General features: G+C 47.1%; 2 protein-coding genes across 4 annotated transcripts in view; one reads left to right on the forward strand and one right to left on the reverse strand.

Annotated features, from left to right (window-relative positions):
• Positions 1–8,322, reverse strand: part of ANKS3 (ankyrin repeat and sterile alpha motif domain containing 3) — a 34,723-nt gene extending 26,401 nt beyond the window's left edge. The window contains exons 1-4 of the mRNA XM_029076035.1: positions 8,281–8,322; positions 3,409–3,584; positions 2,186–2,384; positions 1,905–2,026 (exon numbers count right to left, since the gene is read on the reverse strand). Of these exons, the coding sequence (XP_028931868.1) occupies positions 1,905–2,026; positions 2,186–2,384; positions 3,409–3,578 (491 nt within the window). The 5' untranslated portion in view covers positions 3,579–3,584; positions 8,281–8,322. The remainder of the gene's footprint in view (positions 1–1,904; positions 2,027–2,185; positions 2,385–3,408; positions 3,585–8,280) is intronic.
• A 242-nt stretch (positions 8,323–8,564) lies between these two features.
• Positions 8,565–26,243, forward strand: DNAAF8 (dynein axonemal assembly factor 8). Of its 3 annotated transcripts, none has more exons than XM_029076064.2 (9): positions 8,565–8,679; positions 9,882–10,070; positions 11,658–11,768; positions 12,437–12,991; positions 16,615–16,729; positions 18,140–18,284; positions 21,016–21,171; positions 22,736–22,891; positions 25,725–26,243. In XM_029076064.2, the coding sequence occupies exons 2-9, from the start codon at positions 9,933–9,935 to the stop codon at positions 25,795–25,797; spliced, it is 1,449 nt and encodes a 482-aa protein (XP_028931897.1). In that variant the 5' UTR covers positions 8,565–8,679; positions 9,882–9,932; the 3' UTR covers positions 25,798–26,243. The 3 variants fall into 3 exon arrangements, with proteins under 3 accessions (XP_028931897.1, XP_039769470.1, XP_028931896.1); XM_039913536.1 differs by having other exon boundaries at positions 25,728–26,243; XM_029076063.1 differs by lacking the exon at positions 8,565–8,679 and adding an exon at positions 8,748–8,838.
• The last annotated feature ends 1,608 nt before the right edge of the window (positions 26,244–27,851 follow it).

Consider the following 27,851-nt stretch of genomic DNA (forward strand, 5'->3'; position numbering starts at 1 on the left):
CTGTCACTCCCCTTCTTAAACAACTCCAGTGGTTGCCTATCGACCTCCACTCCAAACAAAAACTCCTCACTCTAGGCTTCGAGGCTGTCCATCCCCTTGCCCCTTCCTACCTCTCCTCCCTTCTCTCTTTCTACCGCCCACCCCGCACGCTCCGCTCCTCCGCCGCCCACCTCCTCACCGTCCCTCGGTCTCGCCTATCCCGCCGTCGACCCCCGGGCCACGTCCTCCCGCGGTCCCGGAACGCCCTCCCTCCTCACCTCCGCCAAACTGATTCTCTTTCCCTCTTCAAAACCCTACTTAAAACTCACCTCCTCCAAGAGGCGTTCCCAGACTGAGCTCCTCTTCCCCCTCTACTCCCTCTGCCATCCCCCCTTTACCTCTCCGCAGCTAAAGCCTCATTTTCCCCTTTTCCCTCTGCTCCTCCACCTCTCCCTTCCCATCCCCACAGCACTGTACTCGTCCGCTCAACTGTATATATTTTCGTTACCCTATTTATTTTGTTAATGAATTGTACATCGCCTTGATTCTATTTAGTTGCCATTGTTTTTACGAGATGTTCTTCCCCTCGACTCTGTTTATCGCCATCGTTCTCGTCTGTCCGTCTCCCCCGATTAGACTGTAAGCCCGTCAAACGGCAGGGACTGTCTCTATCTGTTGCCGACTTGTTCATCCCAAGCGCTTAGTACAGTGCTCTGCACATAGTAAGCGCTCAATAAATACTATTGAATGAGTCTTTTTAGGGAACCCCCTACAGCCTCCAAAGGGGATTAGGTGCTAAAATTCTTTGAGGGCAGGAGTTCACAAGATAAAGGAAATAAAATATATGAAGCAGCGTGGCCTAGTAAATAGAACACAGGCCTGGGAGTCAGAAGGACCTGGGTTCTAATCCCAGCTCCACCACTTGTCTACTGTGTGACCATGAGCAAGTCAATTCACTTCTCTGGACCTCAGTTACCTCGTGTGCAAAATGGGGATTAAGACTGTGAGCCCCTTGTGGGACAGGGACTGTTTCCAACCCGATTTGCTTACATCCACCCCAGTGCTTAGTACAGTACCTGGCACATAGTAAGTGCTTAACAAATACCATTATTAGTATTATTAATAATAATAATATCTGGTTCCTGAGGCTCTTGAAATTCAGGATAAGCATCACCACCCAAATAGTCATTTTCCCAATTTCTGTTGGGAATTTTCTGGAACCATCTTAAGAGAGTCACAGAAAGCAGCCATGCAGAAACCTGCTCCCCCCACCCTCTGCTCCTCCCCCTTCCCCTCAGCATTGTGCTCATTTGTATATATTTATTACCCTATATATGTTGTTAACGAGGTGTACATCCCCTTGATTCTATTTATCTTGATAATGTTGTCTTTTTTTTTGTTCTGTTTTGCTCTGCTGTCTGTCTCTCCCGTTTAGACTGTGAGCCTGTCACTGGGCAGGGACTGTCTCTATCTGTGGTCGAATTGTACATTCCAAGCGCTTAATACAGTGCTCTGCACAGAGTAAGCACTCAATAAATACTATTAAATGAATGAATGAAACTGTAAACTCCTTAAGGGCAGGGATAGTATCTATTACCTCTAACATACTCTCCCAAGCGCTTAACAGAGGGATCTGCACAGAGTATGTACACAGTAAAGATGACTGTTTTAATGCAGACATTTTGGGGTCGCTGTAGACATCTCAGAAGTAACAATGTATCTGTCTTGATTTCCTTTCTGCTTGGCTCGGACAATAATGATGATGTTATCTGTTAAGCTCTTTCTATGTGCCAAGATCTGTACTAAGCACTGGGGTAAACACAAGATAATCAGGATGGACACAGCCCCTGTCCCCAGAGAGGATCACAGCCTATGTTCTTCAATAAAAATCACAGCATAAAACACTCTCTGCTAGCCTTTCCTACCTTAAGTTGGCATTTGCGCCATTGTCCAAGAGGAACTTAACCATCTGCTGGTGGCCAGCGCTTGCACAGTGGAAAAGAGCGGTCCAGCCGTGAATGTCTTTCATTTCTAGCTCGGCTCCTTGCTTCAAGAGAACAGAGAAGACATTTTAATGCTGGGTCTCTCCTGAATCGGCTGCCGGTCGACGATCCTTCGTGCTGTGGTTCTGAGAGAACGCGAGCACCTCAACGTGACGATGAGCTACTGCTGTCCTGGTGGCTGAGAGCGGTGATTTGTCGCTCACCTGAAGGAGAAAGTAGGCGATACTCTCATTCCCGCAGCTGGAGGCCAGCATCAGGGGGGTCTGCCCCTCAGGTGTCGGGACGTTCACGTTCACCCCTGCCTCCAGCAACAGGTGTACGATAGTGTCGTGGCCAATATAGGAGGCGTACATCAATGGAGTCCAACCACCACAGTTCTTCTTATCCAGATCCAGCTCTCGCCTGCACAGATCCAAGGCAGAGGAGAGATGCTCCGTCAGACTCCCCAAGAATAGGGCCACTCTGCAAAAAGCTCCTTATCCACTTGTCCAGAGCAATCCCACTGGGGGAGGGGTGTCAGGAATCAAGCAAACAGAAGAGAAACAGAAAAGCCACATCCCGGGGTGTTTCCTGGAAGGGGGCAGGCTGGGACACTGAAAAACTCGCTTCCATGCCTGAAGCAGTGATTCATAAACCTTTGCTGCCAAGGTCCTCTGTGGCATCAAAGTTGTTCATACACCTCCTTGTAAGATTTTAATTAAAATTTCTCCATCCCTCCTGATTAAGTCTTGTAATGACCTGGATTTACCGTTTTTTGTTCTTCTCTGACAAGAAACTGCAGGGCAGAGACCTTGTGACCACCTCAATGGATTGTCCGCGACAATTTACAGAGCCAACTGGTCGTGATGGCAACTAGCCATCACGATATGGACAGGGCCCTAATCCTGTGACTGGGCCAACAGAAGAATGGAATGTGGAGACACTCAAAGTTCAACTTAGCTTCACTGGCAAAAGGGACCTTCGTCTGATCAAAGAGGGGACAGGTGCTTTAACTTATAGTGGAGACCACCTGACTGGCTGACATCTTTTAGAGTGGAGGGGGAGGCATCCCTTCTGGGGCAGAACTAACCAGTGATGAATAAATAAATCAAATCCGTATCCTTTTCTACTTATCTGGGTATAAACATTTATGACTCTTGCCTTGGTTAAGTAGATAGGGAGGAAGGTGGTAAAAGTCCACCAGCAAGAGAGACTGCAAGCTCATTAAGGGCTGGGAATGTGTCTAATTCTATCGCACTGTACGCTCATTCATTCATTCAATCACAATTATTGAGCGTTTACTGTGTGCAAAGCACTGTACTAAGAGCTTGGGAGAGTACAATATAACCACAGACGCATCCCTGCCCAAAATGAGCTCTGCACATAGTAAGCGCTCGGTAAATACCGTCGATCGATTAAAGAACAAACTCTTCCCCAGTTCACTCACCGCTGAATGCACTCCTTCACCACCTCATACTGGCCAATTGAAGAAGCTGTGTGAAGGTCCAGGGGAACATCCAATTCCTCTCGGCAGACTAGGGAACCTGCCCCATGCCACATGGATAAGCTGCAGTTCAGCAGCTCCGATTCACTCGCTTCATCACTAAGTTCTGACATCGCTTCCTGTCAGGGTGAGAGGACACAAAGTTAGCTCTGAGCGGAATGAAGTACACAAAAAAAATGCACAACAACCTGTTTCAGTGCTTGTTAGGGAGATGGAGCAATTAAGGGCAGATGCACTGGGGACTGTTTCTCATTGTCAGTCAGACAGATGTAGGCTGCATCACTTCGAGCAGTAAGCCCACTGACTGCCGGAAATAACATTAGGTGCAAATTGAGAGCTTCCTCCAGTCAGGAAGGATTAACTCCGCTTTTGTGAATCAAGGAAACTGAGGCAAAATGGTAACATTCAATGAGGTACGTTCAATGGTCACATTCACTGAGTCCTCAAAAAGGGAGGGCCGGACACGGCAGGTTTGAAGAAACAACAGAAAGATAGCAGTGGGACTTCGGTTGCCATCATAAGGCTTTTGAGGGTTAGGATGCCCTTCCCGGTATCTCTGGGGATTCTAGTCTCTGCCGCCCTTTTAGAACCTCTCATGACACCTCTGGGGAATGAAAGGTTTAGAGGGAAGTGCTAGAAAAGAGAGCAGCAGCAACATTAAAGCAAAATTAGCAGTAGACTTGTCTTTCATCACTGTGGCTTTGTGGGATGGCCTGCTCTCTACTGGCAGTTTACTCGCTTCATTCTCTTACTCTAAGAGCTTTCAAAAGCCACAGCAGCTACAATGTGTAGTGGCTGGGGAGAAGGGAGAAAAGGGAATTAGGGGGAGTGGGCGGCCTTCTGACACCCACCTATCCTTTCATGTGTGGGGCAAAGGCCAAATACTGCACTGAGAACTCTTTAATTTATCAACCTCTTTTAAAACAGTCCAATTGAGAAGTCAGGTAAGACATTCATTCCACAGCTTGAATTGCTGGTTTTCCCAGAAAAAAACCCACTCAGAATCTAGATGGAGAGAATTACAGGAGAAGAGGAAAGCCCTTGGGAGAAGAAGCCAGGAAAAAAACTCAATTTTATTTTATTCTCTCGCTTTTCCTCCCTATTCTCTGACTTTGGGAGGATACAGTGTTGACCCTGTCTTTAATAAAAACATATGGCTGAGAAGAACCAGTTCAGATCTCTATCCTGACATATGGCTTTTTCCTCCATTCTTAAATTTTTCCGAGAGGAACCATGCAAGTATCTTACATTCCTATTAAATATTACACACAATTGTCCTTCATAATCGAAGAAGACACCAATGACAGTGAAATGTACGTGAGCGGTTGTGTGGCTGAGGGCCAGAGACAGGACCCACAGTTCCGGCCACATCGTACACACAAAAGGGCTGTGCCTTGTTGTGTTGTCATGTTCGATGCTTGCAGCACCTGGTGCTGTTTTCTCTTTTGCCTCTTTGTCTCTCATTCCTTACTTTGTTCGAGAAGAGCCACTCCTTTCCAGATAACTTAAGCGTTAACTCTTGTGGATACTCCTTTTCCTCATATCTGTAAATTACTTTAGCGTCTCTCTGCCCCTCTAGTTTATAAAGTCCCTGAGGGCAAATAGTTCCCTAACTCTGTTGAACTTTCCCGGCATTTAATAATAATAATAGTAATGGCATGTATTAAGAGCTTACTAGGGGCCAGGCACCGTTCTAAACGCTGGGTAGGTACATGATAATCGGGTTGGACACAGTCCCTGTCCCACATAGGACTCTCAGTCTTAATCCCATTTTACATATGAGGGAACTGAGGCCCGGGGAAATGAAGTGATTTGCCCAAGGTCACATAGCAGAAAAGGGGCAGAGCCAGGATTAGAACCCATGACCTTTGGACTCCTAGGCTCATGCTCTGTCATGTTTCTTCTCAGTAATTAGTACTGAGTATACTAAGAACACTGCTCTATTTGATTGATAAAACCCACAATCTCACACATTTTCTAATGAGGAGTGTCTATTAATCTTTTCTTTTAAAGTTAAACCAAAATTATCTCTTGTCCTTTGCTCAGCAAAAAGAAAATTCTTCACATACAATCAGATCTTTTTTTTTGAATACTTAAACTCTGAGAACTGCTTGATTTTCTTAGTAAATTCTGACTCCCCACTAGTTATTAATAATAGTATAATAATAATGATAGTGGTATTTAAGCACTTACCATGTGCCAGGCAATATACTACACACTGTGGTGGTTATAAGCAACTTAACCACTTAGGACAGTGAGTTGCCTAGTTATTCGTTCAATCGTATTTGTTTCCCTCAGCTATATGGAAGCTCAGTAAATGCTAATAATAATTTTGGTCAGTGCTAAGCACTTACTATGTGCCGGGCACTGTACTAAGCGCTGGGGTGGATACAAGCAAATCGGGTTGGCTACAGTCCCTGTCCCACTTGGGACTCGGTCTCGATCCCCGTTTTGCAGACGAGGTAAGAGAGGCCCAGAAAATAATAATGATGGCATTGGTTAAGTGCTTACTATGTGCCAAGTACTGTTCTAAGCACTGGGGGGGCTACAAGGTGATCAGGTGGTCCCACGTGAGGCTCACAGTCTTCATCCCTCTTTTACCGATGAGGGAACTGAGGCCCAGAGAAGTGAAGCGACTTGCCCAAGGTGACCCAGCAGACCGGCGGCGGAGCCAGGATTAGAAGCCAGATCCTTCTGACTCCCAGGCCCGGACAGAGAAGCAGCGTGGCTCAGTGGAAAGAGCCCGGGCTTGGGAGTCAGAGGTCATGGGTTCTAACCCTGACTACGCCGCTTGCCAGCTGTGTGACTTTGGATAAGTCAGTTAAACTTCTCTGTGCCTCAGTGACCTCAATTGGAAAATGGGGATTAAAACTGTGAGCCCCATGTGGGACAACCTGATGACCTTGTATCCCCCCAGCGCTTAGAACAGTGCTTTGCACATAGTAAGTGCTTCACAAATACCACGATTATTACTATTATTAAAGCGGACTCCAATGTCCTAAGAGCAAAGAGTTGCGGGCGAATCCCCCAGGGTCTGCGGGCTGATGTCCACTCGCGGGCTTGGTGCAGAGTGCTCGGCACAAGGTAAGCCCTCGATAATAATAATAATAATTATGGTATTTGTTAAGCGCTTACTATGTGCAGAGCACCGTTCTAAGCGCTGGGGTAGATACAGGGTCATCAGATTGTCCCACGAGGGGTTCCCATTTTTTAATCCCCATTTTTACAGATGAGGGAACTGAGGCCCAGAGAAGTGAAGTGACTTGCCTAAGGTCACGTAGAAGACAGGTGGCGGAGCCAGGAATAGAACCCACAACCTCTGACTCCCCAGCCCTGGCTCTTTCCACCGAGCCACGCTGCTTCTCTTGATCAATACCGCTTTTTTCCCCCTTTCCCTCTGCTCCTCCCCCTCCCCTCAGCACTGTGCTCATTTGTCTCTATTTTTATAACCGTATTTCTTTTGTTAAGGTGTCCATCCTCTTGATTCTATTTATCGCGATTACGTTATCTTGTTTTCGTCCGTCTGTCCCCCCCCCCGATTAGACTGTGAGCCCGTCAATGGGCAAGGACTGTCTGTATCTGTTGTTCACTTGTCCATTCCAAGCACTTAGTCCAGTGCTCTGCACATTAGAGAAGCAGCGTGGCTCAGTGGAAAGAGCCCGGGCTTGGGAGAGGTCATGGGTTCGAATCCCAGCTCTGCCACTTGTCAGCTGTGTGACGATGGGCAAGTCACTTCACTTCTCTGGGCCTCAGTGACCTCATCTGTAAAATGGGGATAAACTGTGAGCTTCCCGTGGGACAACCTGATGACCCTGGATCTCCCCCAGCGCTTAGAACAGTGCTCTGAACATAGTAAGCACTTAACAAATACCAACATTATTATTATTGGAAGCAGCGTGGCTCAGTGGAAAGAGCCCGGGCTTGGGAGTCAGAGGTCAGGGGTTTGACTCCCGGCTCTGCCACTTGTCAGCTGTGTGACTGTGGGCAAGTCACTTCACTTCTCTGGGCCTAAATTACCTCATCTGTAAAATGGGGATTAACTGTGAGCCTCACGTGGGACAGGCTGATGACCCTGTATCTCTCCCAGCGCTTAGAACAGGGCTCTGCACAGAGTAAGCGCTTAAATACCAACATTATTATTATTATTACACAGTAAGCGCTCAATAAATACTGTGGGCAAGTCCTTCACTTCTCTGTGCCTCAGTTCCCTCATCTGTAAAATGGGGATGAAGTCTGTGAGCCTCACATGGGACAACCTGATGACCCTGTATCCATCCCAGCACTTAGGACAGTGCTCTGCACATAGTAAGCGCTTAATAAATAACATTATTATTATGCGTGGCTCAGTGGAAAGCGCCCGGGCTTGGGAGTCAGAGGTCATGGGTTCTAATCCCGGCTGTACCACTTGTCAGCTGGGTGACTGTGGGCAAGTCACTTCACTTCTCTGGGCCTCAGTGACCTCATCTGGAAAACGGGGATGAACTGTGAGCCTCACGTGGGACAACCTGATGACCCTGGATCTCCCCGAGCGCTTAGAACAGTGCTCTGCACAGAGTAAGCGCTTCACAAATACCAGCATTATTATTATTACTTTTGAATGAATGATGGGTGTGCAGTCAGTCCTTCGGGCTCTTTGGGGGCCTCCTGCGGCTGAGCCTTGCCGCTCCTTCCCCGGAGGGGCCGCCGGGGTGGGGGCCGCCGGGGTGGGGGCCTGCGGGGGCGGGACCCGTTGTCTTAGGCGCCGGCGGCTCCGCTGGCCCGGGGTCCGCCCCGACCACTGTCCCTCTTCGCCTCCGGCGGCCCAAAGACACTCACCGCCTCCCGCCGCCTCCGCCGCCACCTCAGGCCTCCGTCCGCCGGCCTCCTGCCACCGACGCCGCCCGACCGGAAGTGACGGGACGCAAAGGCCGCCGGGACTTCAGTTCCCTGAGAGGAGGCGCTCCCCCCCCGATCCGGATGGACAGGCCCTCCAGCCAATGGGAAGCCCGATAGGGGCCGAGCCGGGCTCCGACCGACCAATCATCGAGCGGAGCCTCCGGGCGCCGGCCGGCGGGGGCGGGGCCTCCGCAGGGCCGTTGAGGCGCGAGGGGCGGGGCCGTTTGAGTCGCCTTCAGGGCGAGGAGAGGAGGCTTCGCCGAGGCGCTTTGGGGTCCGGTTCCTCCGCCAGCCTCGGCCCTCGGGGAGCCCCGAGGGGCGGCCGGAGGACCCCCCGAGGTCAGCGGGGGGCCCGCGGGGAGCCGGCGCCTGAGGAAGCTGCTGGGGCCCCCGGCGGCGTCCCGTTGCTATAGCAACCGCCCCCCTCCCCCCCGGCCCGACCTGCGGGGAGGAGGGAAGGGAGAGCGAGAACCGCTGCTGGAGGAAAATCATACTAATGTTGGTATTTGTTAGGCGCTGACTCTGTGCAGAGCGCTGTTCTAAGCGCTGGGGGAGATCCAGGGTCATCAGGGGGTCCCACGTGAGGCTCCCAGTCTTCATCCCCATTTGACAGATGAGGGAACTGAGGCCCAGAGAAGTGACTTGGCCACAGTCACACAGCTGACAAGTGGCAGAGGCGGGATACGAACCCGTGACCTCTCCCCCGATTAGACTGTGAGCCCGTTAATGGGCAGGGAGTGTCTCTCTCTGTTGCCGAATTGTTCATTCCAAGCGCTTAGTACAGTGCTCTGCACATAGTAAGCGCTCAATAAATGCCATTGAATGAATGAATGACTCCCAAGCCCGGGCTCTTTCCACTGAGCCAAGCTGCTTCTCTGCTCCACCTCCTCTCTCCTCCTCCTCCTCAAAAATAATCCATGCTAATCTGCTTCCACTTTGCCTTTCGGGTTATTTTTTTTAAGGCTCCTATTCTTTAAATAAGGAATAAGGCTCCTGTTCCTCTCCTAATACTTGAATCCCTTCCTTTATTCCTTTCCCAAACTGCTCCAAGCTCCTTGCGGCCAGGGATCGGTGTCTGTCAACTCTGTTATAGTGTCCTCTCCTAAGAAGCAGCGTGGTTCAGTGGAAAGAGCCACTTATCTCAATGATAGTAAAATACTTACCAGAGATCAATTATTCTTCTGGTGGAGGAGAAAGGAGCAGCAGCTACAGTGAGTGAGGAGAGCAAACAACTCCCGTAGTACCTCAGAGCCAGTAGCTCTAAGCAAGTTGATTTCTGCTATTGCCTTTTCTTGCTAGGACCCAAGAGTTTCCTTTATATACCACACCGTTTGCCCCACTCCCTGTTCTCCCTACGCTACTTTGCCGTATCCCTAGGGGTCTTGAACCCCATGTTACCGTTTTCATTATTAGATATTTGTGACAAAGCCATAGCGTGTAGGGTGATTTTTCGAAAGACCAGAAAAGACACTAAATCACCAGAACCCCGGCCCTTATTAAACAATGGATCTCCGTGGAGTTTTTGTCTTCAATTTTTTTAGGATTATTCTCTGAAGATTTTCATGCTGACGATGTCTAAATGGTGATTCCACATGGCTACAAAGGACAAACGAAGTTCTCCACCAAATCACCCCCCAGATCCTTTCCTGGAAAAGACAGTAGCAAATTGGGGCTCCATTCTAGATTCAGTAAAAGATCAGCTCCCATCTCTGGATTCGGATTCTTCTTCAGTAAGTAAGGCTTCCTGTTCATGGCATGGCCCCTGAGTTCTTCCTCGACATCTTTTCCTTCCCCAGAAATGCACCCATATTATTTCCACACTTGCCTAGCCTCCACATAGCTGTTGCTCCCACTTTCCAGTCTCTGTGCTTGTTTCCCCAGCACTTTAAGTGCTATGTTTATCCTTTCAAATGAAAGCTTTTTGGTTGATAGGCAGTTTGGCCCGGTGGAAAGAACACAGGCCTGAGGGTTAGAGGACCTGGTTTCTAATCCTGGCTCTGCTCCCTGCCTGCTGTGTGATCTTGGGCAAGTTTTTTTGTTTTAATGGTATTTACTAAGCACTTACAATGGGCCAAACACTGTACTAAGTGCTGGGATAGATACAAACTAGTCAGTTTTGGATACAGCCCGTGTCCCATGTGGGGCTCACAGTCTTAATAATCCCCATTTTACAGATGAGATAACTGAGGCACAGAGAATCGACTTAACCAAGGTCACCCCGCAGACAAGTTGGGGAGTCAGAATTAGAACCCGGGTCCTTTAACTCCACTAAGTTGAAGAAGCATAAACTTCCCAAGCTGCAAGCTACTTAACCTCTTTGTGCCTCAGTTTCTTCCTCCTCTGTAAAATGGGGATGAATGCCTGCTTTTCATATCTCTTAGATTTGTGCCCCATGTGAGACAGAAATTATGCCTGAGCTGATTATCTTAGGCCTACCCCAGCGCTTCACCCCTAGTAAGTGTGAAATAAGACCCTAATTCATTCAAAGTTGAGAATTTCTGCTCTCAGTCTTGCTGCTGTTCTGAGAGAACCGATCTAAGACTACTCTGTGTCTGGTGACTGATTGACAGATGAGAGTCCACAGAGGGAGTCTCTTCTAACAGCCAAAGTGATGGGATGCAGATCCTCTGAGAGCAGCTAGGCTTCCAAGCCTTGCATATATCAGATCCAGGGGTTAGGTGTTGATGGCTGTGGACAGGACAAAAAACTGCAATTTGCAAGACCATTCTGGCTGCCAGATGTTCTGTTGGTGCTGTGCCGTTTAAAGATCTGCTCAAGGCTCCCCCTGACCTCTGCATCGATTAGGACAGAGGTGCTGAAGACTCAGCTTGCTGATGGCAGGTGAAGCATGGAGAGAAGAAGAGCTCAATGGCAAAAATCAGCTCCGTCTTCTCCTAGATCAGACAGGAAGTGCCCAGTGACGAATACAAGTCCAGGAAGCGTCATCATTCTCTGTAGTGCAGTTTCCTGTTTCTTTGTCAGTCACCTCTGATAATAATAATGGTGGTATTTGTTAAGCGCTTACTATGTGCAAAGCACTGTTCTAAGTGCTGGGGGGATACAAGGTGATCAGGTTGTCCCATGGGGGGCTCACAGTTTTAATCCCCATTTTACAGATGAGGTAACTGAGGCACAGAGAAGTTGTGACTTGCCCAAAGTCACACAGCTGACAAGCAGCAGAGCTGGGATTTGAACCCATGACCTCTGACTCCCCAGCCCGTGCTCTTTCCACTGAGCCATGTTGCACTTGGAAGAGTATAATATAACAATAAACAGACACATTCCCTGCCCACTTTGAAATGTGCATTTGTTGACAGTCTGATTACGATGATGAAGAACTGTTCATTTTCCAACGAGATGAAGCGACTCTGATCCCCGATCTGTCTGAAGAGCTGGCCGATCTTTCTCCAGATGTTCTAGATGACCAGGTGACGTTCAGGGTTGGCTTTTGTCCTTGTCACCGGGTGTGATTTGATAGAGCTGAACTGCAAAGCGTGGTCCCCTCTTTTTCCTATTTTTTTCTTTTCTCTGGGCTTTAACCCCTCTTTGTCCCTATATAAAACTCAAATTTCAAGTTAAGGGTTTTTTTTTTAATCTGTAAACATCTCTTCCGCCCCCAAAATGTTCCCGGCATTCATTCAGTCGTATTTATTGAGCGCTTACTGTGTGCAAAGCACTGTACTAAGCACTTGATGATGATGATGATGATGATGATGATGATGATGATGATGTAGATGCACCCTTGTATTGCCAGAACTCTTTGGGGCATAAAAGGGGACACAGCTGGAACAAACCAGGGTCAAGCCAACAGCCACAAAAAAAATAGCATTTCTAGGTTGAGGAATCCCCATAGAAGCTCATGCTGATTGTAGAATGACATGACAATGCTTTTCTACTAGTGGCTGGGGAGACCGTGAGCGGGGATAGAGGAAGATTGGTTTTCTTTGGGTCCACGAAGCTGTGTTGTTCCCCACTACAGAATTCAAAGAGGAGAGCTGAGCCCACCAAGAAATCAAAATAAACTCAACCATGTTCCCTTGCCTTTGGAGATTCCCAGAAGTTCTCTTACCCGAGTTGTAACTGTTCTCCTTTATAGCAAAGGCAAGAAACAATAAAGAAGTTAAGAGAAGCCTGGATTGGAGGCCAGGAGGTTTCAGCCATTCCACAAAAGGACATTATCCAACCTCTAAAAATCAGGTGGCCTTCTCAAGACAGTAAGGCGGCAGATGCTCTCCTCAGAATCCCAGAAGAAACTCCCAAGTGGCAGAAAGGCGACTCGTTGGAATTTTCTGAGCCATCTACAGTGAAAGACCTGACAGAAGGACCTCAGGGAGAGGAAGACGCTACTCAGTCGGGGGAAAGAGGTCAGGCAACTGATCATTTTTGCTTTGATATCTCACCCCTGACAGAAGACTCAGAGCTGTTAAACTGGAAAACTACCAGAAGAGAGAGAGAGAAGATGATAAAAACGACTATCCTCCATAAGGAGACTCTCAAACCTCCTCTCGGGGTCTTAGAAAAGCCAGAGCTCACAAAATGTCTTCCCTCTAAGTCTGTGGATGACCAGGTGGAGCAAAGCACTGGATCAGAAGAGGAGCAAGAAGCCATGTCAGACAAGAAGGCCAAAGGACTGACATTACTTTCTTTCCAGGTAGGCACTACGAACTGCTTCTAATACCGTCATTATCTCTCACCATGAGTCCAGTTCATGTGTACATCCTCTTTGTAAAGACAAGCTTCTTTAGGCAGTGTTCTCATTTATGCTGGGACTAAAAATTCCTAATTCAGTGTATGGTGTTTCAATCAAGGGTATTTAGTGAGCATTTTCTGTGTACAGAGCCCGGTACTAAGCACTTGGGAGGGTATAGTACAACAGAATTGGTAGACACGTTCCCTGTCCGTAACGAGCTTAGAGTCTAGAAGGTTAATACTAAAGTTAGGGTCCGTGTCCTTAGCATTAAGGTTGCTAAAGTTACTGACCTTCCAGTTTATCAATCTGAGCACTGTATGAAGCACTTGAGAGAGTATACAAGCATTAGGAGACCTGATTCCTGCCTGCAAGAGGACTGCAATCTACTGGGGGAGACAGACACAAAAATAAAGTTAAAGATAGGATGAAATCAACTGCCCAGAGCAACTTTTGAAGGACTATGATTTTTAATGATGCTCACAGCTTGTTGAGTAGGGAGAGTTTCTGACACCAGCATTTGCAGTTCCTTGTTGTATCTTCCAGCATGGCTGTGCAGAATTAATTGATGAAGACTGGCCCTACTTGGCAACCCTGCTGTACCTCACTGATGAGGGGAAGTGGATCAGGCAGGGCACCCCGACATCGGACCCTATTACCCTATTTATTTTGTTAATGAAATGTACATCGCCTTGATTCTATTTAGTTGCCATTGTTTTTACGAGATGTTCTTCCCCTTGACTCTGTTTATTGCCATTGTTCTTGTCTGTCCGTCTCCCCCGATTAGACTGTAAGCCCGTCAAACGGCAGGGACTGTTTCTATCTGTTGCCGACTTGTTCATTCCAAGCGCTTAGTACAGTGCTCTGCACATAGTAAGCGCTCAATAAATACTATTGAATGAATGAATGAATCGGACACAAAGCTCTGTCATGGACCACAAACACTAATCTTTCACACCCCGTTTGTCCTCACCTAGAGACGGACAGTCCTGAGCCTTCCTCCAGGGGAAGGGGAATGAAGGGGGACTCTCTGCTTTGCTCCAGGGTCGTCCAGATGATGACTGAGACTGTGAGCCCAACTTGGGACAGGGACTGTTTACAACCCAATTTGCTTATATCCACCCCAGTGCTTAGTACAGTGCCTGGCATATAGTAAGCGCTTAACAAATCCCATTATTATTGTCGTCAACTTCCTGATGATTACTGGTTCTTGTTGGATTCTGTTTCATGTGGTTCACTGGACCCTTCCTGGACTCTGGGCTGGCCTGAAGGGTTTCCCCAGTATTAACAGAGGTTTTTCTGGGTGTGTATGTCCAGTTTTGGGGTCTTCACAGGATCAGTAACAGTCACGAATGGAGAGCCCCAATTGCTACAAACAGCCAGTACAACACAACAAGAGAGAGTCTTTATAGGTACCTGGTGTGGCCAGGACTGTCCACCCCATATCGGCCTTTGGGGCAGCATTCATGTAGATGAAAACTTCACTCAGTGGCATCATCTTAAAATTCTGTGGACAACTTCACAGATAGATCGATATATCAAGAAAGGAGTGGGCAAACAGATGGCAGGAGTGGGGAGAGAGAGATTGGAAGCAGCGCAGTCTAGTACACAGAGCCCAGACCTGGGAGTCAGAAGGACCTGGGTTCTAATCCCCACTCCACCCCTCGTCTGCTGTGTGACCTTGGGCAAGTCACTTCACTTCTCTGTGCCTCAGTTCCCTCATCTGTAAAATGGGGATTAAGACTGTGAGCCCCATTTGGGACAGGGACTGTGTCCAACCTGATGAGCTTGTATCTACCCCAGGGCTTAGTACAGTGCCTGGCACATAGTAAGCACTAAACAAATACCATTTAAAAAAAACAAACTAGGAATCACCGTAGTAGCTGTTTTTTATTGAATGCATGGTCATTTTGGCCTCTGAATTAATCTCTTGTGTTTTGGGTCTGAAGGGGTGAAAGAGAAGGGCAATTTCTGTGTTTGGAGGACTTGCTCTGGCACTTCAGGAAATGACAGTTCATCAGCCTGTCACCCCTTTCATTACAAATTGAGTATTGGTCCTCACCCATTCAGCGTAGAAGACCCTAGAGCTCTCTAGGAATGAGGAAGAAATCAATCAGTGGTATTTATTGAGTGCTTACTGTACTCAACACCTGATGGAGTACCGTAGAAGAGTTAGAAGAGACAATCCTTGCCCTCAGGGAGCTTATGAGGAAGGATTATTATTATTATTATGGAATCAATCAATCAGTGGTATTTATTGACTGATTACTGTACTCAGGGCCCAGGAAAGTACCTTACTAAAGAGTTGGAAGTGAGGATCCCTGCCCTCAAGAAGCTAAAGGTTAACCGGGGGGAGACAGAAATTAAAATTAATTACAGACAGGGAATTAGACAGTAAACTCCTCCTCTGGACTATAAGCTTGTTGTGGGTAAGGCACGTGTCTGCTAACTCTTTTGTATTGTACTCTAAGCACTTGATACAGTGCATTGCACATAGTAAGTGCTCAATAAATACCACTGATGAATTGATTGATTGTGAACATTTACAGTAAGTTCTTGTTCAGTTCTGTGAGGTCTTTGCCGTTTTATTACAAAAGTTTGTTTTTTCTTAGAGTAGGTGAAGACAGGACTCACTTAAAAGCTATGGGGAGAGAGGGGAAAAATCAAGTGCATTGTCAGGGAATAAAGAGCTATTAATGTTAATAAACCACATGAAAAGAAGCCCCTTTTTTCTAATCTATTTTCATTGTTTTAACTAATCAGTTCTCCTCACTCCTACACTTCCCCAGCAAAGCAAAGTGACCCGGACCACCCCCCAAAAGACTAACTATAAACCTGATGGGCGACTGCACAGGTGACCAAGCCAACATATTCCCCGAAGATCCTAAATTAATAGTTATCAGTGGTTACTATGAAAGGTATCTAAGTAAATGAGAACTCTGATAATCAAGGAATTTTTTCCTTGAAAACTTTTGCATATTTGTTTTGGGTAGCAACACCAAAATTAACAGATCTAGAACTCTATTCTTCCAGCCAGCCCTCTCCCTCAGAGGCACCCAGGTTAATAAAGATAAGAGATACGAGAAAGATAAGGGATCAAAGAAAGCCTCCTTCTTAACCATTTTCCCCCCTGACCTAAATCTTTACTGCCTGGGATGAATGGGAAAGTTTGTTGCTTGCCAAGCTGGGGCATTGGTTTTATACATCCAGGTTGGCGCTGAGGTCTGTTTACTTTAAAATTACCCCTGTGCTTTGCAGGACTTAGGTACATATCTTTAATTTACTTTAACACAAGTCTCCCCGTGACAGTGTGAGCTCCTTGCAGGCAAGGATCATGTTCACCAACTCTGTTATATTGTGCTCTCTCAAGAGTTTACTACTGTGTTCAGCCCACAGCGAGGTCTCAGTAAATACTGTGGTTTGATGACAGAGCTTTGCGCGTAGTGGGCTAGCTTAATACATACCATGATCACTACCAATCCTAGTCTTGGAGTACTTGCACCAATCAAACCAAGAGAGCTATCTTTATGGAGTGTCCTTTCTTACCTACGTAATAACATCAGGGCTATCTGGTTTCGTTGTTTCAGGAACTCAACCAATTGGATTTAGACAGGATTCTTCGGAGCCTGAAGGAGCAGGAAGACTGGGGCGATCACTCGGGAGGACCCTCATGCTCTGCAGCGGATCCCACTCGCAGCCAAGGTCTACCTTAAATTGGGAAGGAGGAATTCCCCTGTTGAGGGTTCTTCCACGCCACTGATCTTGAGTTAGCTTCCTGCAGCCCAGTGACAGCTCCTACCACGTTTATTTATCTTAGTCCATCTCGCCTCGCCATTCCCTTTGTTTTTGCCAGAATTCATTAGACAATTTACCTGGATGGCACCTCAGTTCTTTTTCTCCTCCTATAGACTCCTTGCTCAGCCATTCCAAGATTTTTCATCCTCTTGACAAACATCTCCTCTTGGCCCCTTCGCGCTGTAGTTCTTTGTGCCCCTCCTTACTGACTTTCTTTCAAATCTCTTCCTTCTCTCACTGTAAAAATTTGCAATAAACAAAGCATTCACATGAGGTGAAAAACAAAATAGCACCATTGCTCTTGAGCGACATTATAAACAAAATAAAGCATCCTCAGGGCAGCTCCTACTCACTTCCCCCATCTCTCATTCATTCAATTGCATTTATTGAGTGCTTACTGTGTGTTTAGTAAGCGCTTGGGAGAGTACAGTACAACAATAAACAGAAACATTCCCTGCCCCTCAAAGGTCAGTCCTCGCCCCCCAGCACCAAAAGTGAGTGGTGGGGAAAGGTGGTGACTGAATGGCTCCCAGTTCCTGACAGGGGCTTCCACAGCCTGGCAGGCAAGGCGAGGAGAGGGCAAGTTTCTTGGAGAAGGGCAGAGTCTCAGCCCCACAGAAAAAGTCTAAGGCTATTATGTGTGGCTCCAAAGCTGAAGAAGTGGCGTGTGAAACAGGGTCAATATCTGATCCAACTGTACTGTATCTGTCCCAGTGCTTGGCGGATACCACAATTTATTATTATTATTATTATTATCATTATTATCATTATCCTGACCATTCTCTGCTACTCCAGCCTTACCAGTTTCCCGATCTGTAATTTATTTTAACATCTGTCTCCCACTATAGACTGTAAGCTCCTTGTGAGCAGGAGTCACTTCTACCAACTCTGTTGTACTGTACTTTCCAAAGCACTGTGTACCCATTACGTCCTCAGTAAACACCACTGAGAGACGGATTTATCGATCGACTGGGGGCCTCGGCAGGTTTGATGAGCCTCCATGGAGGGACTGTGCCTTCTACTTTTTTTGTGCACTCCCAAGCATCCAGAGACATGAAATAGATGCTCAATAAATCCTGAGTGGCGCGGAGGATGGTCCCGGTCAACTCAACCCTGGGACTGATGGGTTAGTTGGCATCCAAGCCGTGGAGAAATGTTTTGAGCCTTGAAGTAGAAGACGTGTGCTTTTGTTACTTTGGTCTCTGGATCCCGGGCTTAGGAGAACCTGGCTGTCCTATTAAGCAAATCCTTGTTTGTGAACAAGGGGCAAAGGTGGTCCGTCACCTAGTGTCTGTCTTCTTGCTTGGTAATGTGCAGAAAGTTTGGCAGCAAAATCGCAGGACAAGCTTATGGAGCAGCTGGTCAACTTGTGTGCCAAGCAATCCAAGGCCATGTCTTCGTGCTACATGGAGCCAACTGACAAGCTTTGTTCCTCCAAGGAGCTCCAGGTCAGAAGAAGCAGGTAGGCCCGAGTGGAAGGGGGTGTCATTTTGGAATCAAGCTCTGTTTCTGTGGCTTCTTAATATGGAGGACTTTAATGTTATTAGTGGCAAGCGTTTAGTGCAGTGTTCTGCATACAAAACGGGATCTATAAATACCATTGATTGACATGCTGCAGTCACTAAATTCTTGAGCAGTAATGATTGTATCTGGGTATTAAAGTGGGAGAAGAACATGGGGAGAGACTGCTCATAAGAGAAATGTTCATTTTGCTTCTTGGAAGTGATCACTCTGATTTGAACCAGTGGTTCTTTCTAAAGCTCAATTAGATCCTTTTTCAATTAGATCCTTTTTAAGGGGGGAATTTTGTGAAATTTTTCTGGGGCTATTGTCCAGATTATTAATCCTTCACTTTACTCAATCTGGGTCAGTCAGAGCACTGACAGCTCACTATGCCTGTTCAAAGCCAGGACTGTGTTTTATTTTGTTTTGAATTGCTAATGCTTTAAGTATCGAGCCCCAGTCAGCAGAGATTGGACAAAGGTCACTTGGATCTGAGACCTTTGGGCATTTGATATTCACCCCACAGCACTTTTGTACATATCTATAAATTATATATTTAGAAATTATTTATATTAATGTCTGTCACCCCCCCCAGACTGTAAGTTTGCTGTGTGCAGGGAACATGTCTACAAACTGCTGTATTTTTCCAAGTGCTTAATACAGGGCTCTGCAAAGAGTAGGCGCTCAGTAAATACCACTGATGATGATGATGATGATTGCCTCGTGCAGCAAGACTGATGTTTGTAAAATCAACTTCCACCTGTCCCACAGAGAGCCCAACTCTGACGTCAGCCTGTCTGTCTGATTGATGGAAGCATTTCTGACTCTTCCGTCCCATTGGTTTTGTCCATCCCAACCCCTGACACTTTGAGAGACCCCAGGACAATTCCTGAAATCCAAGCAGACTAACAGTGGGGTGAGGGAGGAGTGTAAAGTTTGCACATTTCTGACCAGCCCACCATGCCAAAGGATAGGATCTTAAAACTACAAAAAAACCTGTCTGCATTATCTCAAAACAATGTTTTCTTCGGTCTAATCTTGTAGCAAATCCCCCTAAAGTCAGCTAATAAGATAAAGTTCAAAAGAGCTGTTAAGAAACATGGATTCCACTGTTTTGTTCCAACCTGACATTAGAGGAGAAGACTGAGGGGAGACTTAACTGTCTTCATTTAAAGGGAAGGAAAGTTGAACTGCCCTGTCCCTGATCCTTCTGTTGCACTTAGCCCTCCAACCTTGGATCACCTCCCTGCTGGCTTCCCCTGCTGCTAAAACCCGTAAAGCTGGGCCTTGTTGGGCATTCAGGAATGGATTTGTCCTGCCTCAGTACCACTTTACTTTCACATTTTTATGGCATTTGTTAAATGCTTACTCTGTGCCAGGAGCTGTACTAAGTACTGGGGTAGATCCAAGCTAATCAGGTTGGATACAAGTTCCCCATGGGTCTCACAACCTTAATCCCCATTTTACAGATGAGGTAATTGAGACACAGAGAAGTGAAGTGACTCGCCCAAGGTCAGCTGTGTCATACCTAACCACTGCCCTTAGTACCTCTCTAGCCCACAGTCCAGACCAGCTGTTTCCCAAGCTTCAGCTCACTCCTAAAGCTCCCTTCTCTCCTCTCCTCTTGCTGTAGTCTATTGTTCTTAACAACAGAAGCAGCATTGTAGAGTGGATAGAGCATGGGCCTGGAAGTCAGGTCATGGGTTCTAATCCCAGGTCGGCCACTTGTCTGCTGTGATACCTGGGCAAGTCACTTCACTTCTCTATGCCTCAGTTACCTCATCTGTAAAATGGGGATTGAGATTGTGAGCCCCACCTGGGATAGGGACTGTGTCCAACCTGATTTGCTTGTATTCACCCCAGTGCTTAGTACAGTGCCTGGCACAGAGTAAGTGCTTAGCCAATACCATAATAATAATAATTGTTATTATTATTAAACAAAACACTTCATGAAGAAGCTCAAAGCCCCTACCAGGCTCCTTGAGGTGCCTATTTCCTCATCTTGCTAGGCCCAGTCCCACATTCATATGCTGAAATGCCAAACCTTCACCACGAGCCTTAGATCCCACTTCCGGGGAATCCTGGCTCCTTTCCCTCTGGCTTTGAATAAACCAGAGTATTCCCTATTCTAAGAAAGCCAAGTCTCCATTTCACTATGTCTTCCCACTATTGGTTGGCACTCAGTAAGTAAGCACTTGCCGGACTGACTATTCTACATTGTCACGGAGGAGAGAAGCAGGGTGGCCTAGTGGAAAGAGGATCACCCTGGGACTCAGAAGACCTGGGTTCTAATCCCGGCTCTGCCACTTGCCTTGTGACCTTGTGACCTTGTGACCTTGGATGTGTCACTTAACTTCTGTGGGCCTCAGTTTCCTCATGTCCAAAATGGGGATTAATCAATGCCTGTGCCCCCTCTCCTACTTAGACTGTAGGGACTACATCCAACCTGATTACCTTGTATCTATCCAGCTCTTAGAATACTTTTGGACACATAGTAAGTGCTTAAATACCACAATTATTATATCATCAGGACAAAATAGACTGAAAAAATCAGGAAAGGTTTGGGTTAGGTAGTCGGTTTCTTCGTAGGTGGATGAGCTCTCGTGTCTTTAGGAAACTTAGCTTGGTACCAATGAATAATCCAAAGAAATTGTCTTGAATGTTCCTGAAACATTGTTTCCTATTCCCAGAGGAGATAGCTTCTTACCAACTTGGCCAAGTCAAGGCCTGCATGAAGGATTGCACCTGAGGGGCAAACCAGAGCCCCCCACAGTTTTCATCGATCTAAGGACTTCTCTGCTCCAGAAATCAGAACAGGACCCCCAAGAGCCATGGAAAGACCCAAGGTAAAGGGAGCAGCAAAAATACAAGAGGTTCATCACTGTACACATTCTCAGCCCTCACCGGAAGTGAGTCTCTGAGGAATCCTCCTAAAACAGCTTGGAACCTGGAAGGGGACCAGTTCTGGGAGTGAAGTTGTGATTGGGAAGGATGAAAATGGTGGAAGTGGAACAGGAGAGAGCAGGAGGGCAGGGTGAGGGGACAAGGGCTGGTTGGACTTGCATGCTGAAAATCACAGGAGACACAGAATGCCGTCTGCATGTGCGCAAATGGTCTCAGTGACTACGAATCAACACAGATGACTCCTGAAGCCATCAAACCAGTTGGCTGGGATGCAGCCAATAATGTAATATTCTGTATTTTGAGAATACTTTTCCTCCAAAGTGTTCAATTATTTATTTTTTATGGTATTTGTTAAGCACTTCCTATGGGCCGGCCACCGTACTAAGCACTGGGTTAGATACAAGTTAATCAGGTTGCACGCAGTCCATGTCCCGTACTGGGCTCACAGTCTTCCATCCCCATTTTATAGAAGAGGTAACTGAAGCACGGAGAAATCAAGTGACTTGCCCAAGGTCACATAGCAGACAAATTTATTGTCAAGATTATGGTCATGGATGTTATTTATTCAGGACAAATATGAAAGTACTAGGTACTCTAAGCATGCAAAGGTTGTCCCTAGAGGCATACATTTTAAGGAAGAGGAGAAAGAAGAACACAGGAAGGGGGATCAAGACTATATTCACAGGAAAGATAATCATTGTTTGGAACTCAGGGCTCAGTAAACCCAAACTGCTCTCCCTCCTTCTCCCTCCCTTCTCTGTCCCCAAGCAGGCACAGGAGAAAAACAGTTGTCCTAAACATGGAGACAGATGTTCTTGCCTGTCCCCGGGGGGAGGGGAGAGAAGAAAGGGGAGAAAAGAAGGGAGCGGGACAGACCATCTTGACAGAGCACTGATCCACCTGCAGTTGAAGCAAGTGGAAAAGCAGCATGACCTAGTGGATAGAATATGGGCCTGGAAGTCAAAAAGACCTGGGTTCTAATCCCATCTTGGCCATTTGCTGTGTGTGACCTTGGGCAAGTCACTCTCTGTGCCTCAGTTACTTCATCTGCAATATGGGGATTAAGACAACCCCTGTGGGATATGGATTGTGTCCAACCTGATTAACTTGTATCTACACCAGCACTTAATACAGTGCCTGGCACATAGTAAATGCTAAACAAATATCATTTCTTTAAAAAGTGAATAGTCAACCAGGCTCCTGAAAGATTCGCCAGTGTACAGTCTTGGTAAGGATGAAAGCAAGGAAGGGAAAAGATGGAAGGAGGGCTGGGGGGGAAGGCATAAATCTGGTTGGAATCCAAGGGTGGGATGGGAAGGGAGTTCAGGAGAAGATTAGAAAGAGGCTCTTCTCTGTTACTGGGAGGGTGCTTGAGAATGGGGGGAAACTGGAATCTAGTTCAGAGAAGTCAGCCTGAGTGGCTCAAGCCTGGTAGGCTTCCTCAAGGTTGGCTGGGTTGGCTCTTAGAGGGCTGTCCAATAAATAGATGTATCATTTACTCGCTAGCTCGAGTTACTGTTCCAGTGATAGAGGGGAGGAGGAGCAGGAGGATGAGGAGGATGAGGAGGACGAGGAGGACGAGGAGGACAAGGAGGAAGAGACCCAACTTCTTAAGGAAGAAGAGAAACAGAAGAGAGTGCTACTGTCTTCCCCGAGTCCAAGGTAAGCACGTCAGGGTTATCATTTGACTCAAGGAAAAAACGTATTGGAAAATGATCCAAAATGTCAGTGAGATATTTCCCAGTAAGCTGCACATTATTTTCAAATCAACATGGTACCTTAAAATCCAACTTTGGCACTTCTTGAGAGTCTAGCTGGTGAACAATAGCAATAATAATAATAAAACTTTTTATTAAGCACTTGCTATGTGCCAAGCCCTGAGCTAAGCACTGGGATGGGTACAATATAGGTAGACTGGACATAGTCCCTGTCCCACAGGGGGCTCACAGCCTAAGAGGGAGGGAGAACAAGTATTTAATTCCTATTTTACAGATTAGGAAACTGAGGTACAGAAAAGTAAAGTAACACCCAGGGTCGCCCAGCAGACAAATGATGGTGCTAGAATTAGAACCTAGGTCCTCTGACTTCCAGGCCCATGCTCTTTCCACTAGGCCACACTGCTTCTCAGTAGTATTCTAGGGATCCTAACCGTTGGGTTCTTTCTCCCATTTTTACCCAAGAGGGCATAAAGAGGTCTACATCCATTTTCTCCCACAGCGATAAACGTTCTTACCAGTTCCATCCCCACCCCGACTCATCTTTATTTTTGTGGGACTCGCCAGGGCACGAATATGCAGCAACAAACTAAACAAGACTGGTGCACAGTTGCCCTTTATCAGCCTGTTTAAGATAGACCTCTATCCACCCATACGTGGGTGCAGTAGGAAGGGCGGACATTTACATATAGCAAAATCCACTAGGCTTCTTGAAGAAGAAAGAGGATAGAGTAAGCTGCTGTATTTTTATCAAGGGCTTTCCCGGGTTGCCTGGTTTTTAGCCTTCTCTTTCTTCCCTCTCAAGAATTAGGAGCAGAGGTCTTCTGAAAGCACGCTGTCCCCACCGCCCTAGGATAGCAATCTGCTCTCTGGACTCTCCTGGAGGTCCACCCTGAGCTCAGTAAAAACCCTCTCTTTCTGGGTCACGACAGCTTTCCTTGAGAACTAGAACCAGATGAGAAAGATTCATTCATTCATTCAATAGTATTTATTGAGCGCTTACTATGTGCAGAGCACTGTACTAAGCGCTTGGAATGTACAATTCGGCAACAGATAGAGACAATCCCTGCCCAGTGACGGGTTTACAGTCTAATCGGGGGAGACAGACGGACAAAAACAAGACAACATAATCATGATAAATAGAATCAAGGGGATGGACACCTCATTAACAAAATAAATACGGGAATAAAAATATATACAAAATGAGAAGGCAGGCAAGAAGACTGCAGCCTTTACAATTTCCAAGGATCCAACCTGGCACATCCCAGTATGCTCCGGGCTCCGTTCCCTCTGAGGCTAAGAAAGAGATTCTGGTCTCCCCTGGGTGTGGGTAACGAGTTAAACAGCCATTCATTCCACCTGAAAATCTTGGAAGTCTCTAAAAGTCTGTCACTGTCTGACCCTGTCCCTGCCTCCAGGGAGATTACAATCTAAGACCAACAAGGTGGACAAACATATCAATGTAAGTATCAAACATATCAGTTTTATTTATTGAGCACTTGCTCTGTGCAAAGCACTGTACTAAGCGCTTGGGAGAGTACAATATACCAGAGTTGGTAGACCTGTTCCTGCCCACAATGAACTTTCAGTCTGGAGGAATATAGGCAGAGTGTTATCATCAATGTGCTCTTATATGTTCACACATGCACATATAGTATTGGGAGAAGCATGCAATCCATTTTGCGTGATAGAGTTTAGTTGACCACTAAAATTATTCCGAGTCCATACCAAGAATTATAAGCACAGAATTATATCACTCGTCACCAAGTTGGAGAGAGAGTCAGTGTGCCGGGTTCGTTCAGAATCGGTGCGGCGAGAGAGAGAGAGAGGCCGGCGACGAAAAACCTGAGTTCTGTAAAAAATTTATTCTGCGGGGCGAATTGGATTATTTGGTTATTTAGACGCAACAAATCGGCTTTCCCTTTAGGGAGAAATATGGTGTTAGAGCTTCCCTAATGGGCCCACCCAAGCGGAACCCACTTATGATTTACTCGCATGTGGCGAGGCGTCTAGCTCCCACCATGTGCGCGCCCCACTAAGGAGGAATCTACTTATGCATTACCCACTTATATGTTACTCGCACTTGGAGAGGCGGCTAGCTCCCACCATGTTCACATCCCACTCAGGAGGCACCCATTTAGGCATCAAATCCACTTAAACATTACATGCCCATGGCGCAGTATCTGGCTTCCAACCCCACAACAAGCGTTCAGCAGGACGGGACACTCACCCATCCCACAGCTCCTCACTCGGCGCAGGCAGAGTAACCTTCTCACGCTCTGGACAGAGGCCACCTGCAGCTAGTCCCATTCCTCCGCACAGAAGGTTAGAGGTGGCAAGAATTTATCTCCTGTGCTCTTGGGCCATTACAATTTCCAGCTTCAGTTTATCCAATCTCTGCCCTCCCCCCTCCTCCATCCCTAGTTTGATTGACACGGGGGTGAGGGGCACCTTCCGTATTCCCAGCTTGGGCTGTCAACCCGGCAGTTTGGGTTGTGGGGACGGTATCCCACCCTCACTTCCGAGTTCTGCCTGCTGGCTCAGGAGGTCACGAGATAGCATTTGACCTTGAGATGGTGGGTACCCCAGGGTCACCTTGAGACAGTCAGGGAACAAGATCTACTAATTTTGATCAATTTAGCCATCTGCAACCGAGAAAGGAAAAAAGTATTCCGTTACCTGCATCTCCTCCCAATCCCACAAGTTTAATTAAGATGTGACAACTTCAGTTATAAAGTACTGGACTTCTGGCATTGATTCCATCTGTTTTCATTTGCTAGCAGAGACTATACCGGGAAAAGTCTACTTCTGCGACAACTCCGAGCTTTCCGAAATAAAATCTCTCAACCATAGGGAACGATCTCTCAGGATGTAACCGGAGAAAAATCGGGGCCAGAACCCAGGAACGATTGAAGAAATGGACAGGTTCAGAATTGGGAAAAAGCAACATTTAGAAACAAGAAAGACGCAGCTTCAGCATAGCCCAATCCAATTAGAAGTGGAGGCGAAAAGCTCCCCTTTTCCCAGGCCAGCACGAGGATCTGCCGGCGGAAAAACAAGAGGTTCAAGGTGGGATCTTCATTCAGCAAAATCCCTAGTGGAGATGCCACCCTTCCTTTGAACCAAGCAGTAGAATCATCCAGGTAAAGATGGCGGGGGAGCAAAGTCAGCAGTACTCATTCTATTTGTGATTTCAAAGCTTTAGCCACCACACTATTTAGCGGGTGCGTCGACCCGAGAGAACTCTGGCTGCTGACCTTTAAAAAACTGAATAAAATTTGTTTCTCTTTCTCCTTCGAGTTTCACAGGCATTTGTATATTTTCTGCTCCTATTCTCGGGCATAAGGAAAAGGGGTACTGGGAGGGAGAAGGCAGAGCAAAGAGATGAAGGGGCCAGCACTCATTAACGTGAGGGAGGGAGGCTGGGCATTTTACAAATCTGTCCCTCTGCCAAAGCTGCAGGATTCCCAGCAAAATGTACCTTGGGAAGCAGCATGACCCAGTGGAAGGAACACAGGCCTAGGAGTCAGAGGATCTGGGTTCTACCAGCCACCACTTGTCTGTTGGGTGACCTCGGGCAAGACTGTGCCTCAGTAACCTCACCTGTAAAATGGGAATTAAGACTGAGAGTTCTATGTGGGACAGGGATTGTGTCCAACTCGACTATCATGTATCTAGCCCAGCTCCTAGTACAGTGCTTAGCAAATACCACAATTATTATTCTCCCGAAAAATCCATGCCTCGATTGTACACTGCGCTAAAATTCTCTCAAAAGGCTGGGATTGGTTATCTAATTCCAAACTCTCCCATCCTCCTCCTCCTCCTCCTCCTCCTCCCTGCTCTCTCATTACTTGCAACTCACCGCCCCCTCCAAGCAATTTCCCCAGCTACCTAGTGGGTTCCGCCCCCTCACTTGCCATCTTCCACTAAGTGAATTTCACTCCACCCTGACCTTCTCACTCCTCCTTCCCTCCACCGTTCGGGAGGTGGGTGCCCACCCCGCTGCAGTGGCGGCAATTCAGCCAGAAGGCGATGGGGTCTTGAACCCGAGCGGTAATTGTAAGGGTGAGGAGGAAGGCATGGCTCCATGAGATAGCAGTGAGGAAAGACTAGCAAGATTTAGAGACACGGCAAAGGTGGGAAATAAAAGACTGAAAGAAGTCCGAGTTCTTCGTAACTTCCGTCTCAGCCTAGTGAAGAGGGTGGAAGTCAAACTGTAGCTGCTGAAGAAGAGAGTAAGACTGGTTTTAGATGCAACACAAGTGACACAACCTTCTACCTCAAAGTGAGGATCTCAGACTCTAAGCCCCTGAGGGGCCGGAACTATATCGAATTCCCAGCACTCAGGACAGTGTTCTGCACCCAGTAACCACCTAATATCGCTGCTGCTGCTTCTAATTCAAGGTGCAAAATCACAATAGGGCAGCCTGAAGCGAGGGGAGACTAATGTGGATGCTTTGTCAGAGGGGGTGATGACCTTGTGTGGTGCCAGTGCAACTTCAGAGGGGTGGGCAAGTTGGGTGTGGGAGTGATTAAAAGCGTGCTTTGAAAGCACCCACTCACCGGCAGCTGTGACCGCGGCTGGGGGGCCCCCAGAAAACACTCTAGGTTCCAGGATCTGTCACTGGTGTCTTTCCATGAGAGAGAGCGTGCATGCGTGTGCTCATGAGCAGACGACATTGACAGAATGACATATAGAATGCCCTATGTGTGCACAGTAGAGCGTAATGATATGGAAAGGGAGGGACAGGTGATTTTTTCCCCGCCTCAGAGTGGCCAAATGCCTGGAGCTGGCCCTGCTGGAAGAGAAGCCAAGGCAACAGGTAAAGGAGTTTGGGTAGGAATAGTAACAGAGAGGGGGAGCATTAGTTGGAGGGTATATGTTTTGAATCACTGCCCTTGAATTT

Source organism: Ornithorhynchus anatinus, chromosome 11 (genome assembly GCF_004115215.2).
Source record: "Ornithorhynchus anatinus isolate Pmale09 chromosome 11, mOrnAna1.pri.v4, whole genome shotgun sequence".
Lineage (NCBI taxonomy): Eukaryota > Metazoa > Chordata > Mammalia > Monotremata > Ornithorhynchidae > Ornithorhynchus > Ornithorhynchus anatinus.

Excerpts from the sequence above, each read along its gene's own strand:
- DNAAF8 (XM_029076064.2), top strand. The coding sequence starts at position 9,933 with ATGGCTACAAAGGACAAACGAAGTTCTCCACCAAATCACCCCCCAGAT. Across the intron at positions 18,285-21,015 it reads CTCCAGGTCAGAAGAAGCAG|AGGAGATAGCTTCTTACCAA; the intron begins GTAGGCCCGAGT and ends TCCTATTCCCAG. Across the intron at positions 21,172-22,735 it reads GAGCCATGGAAAGACCCAAG|CTCGAGTTACTGTTCCAGTG; the intron begins GTAAAGGGAGCA and ends TTTACTCGCTAG.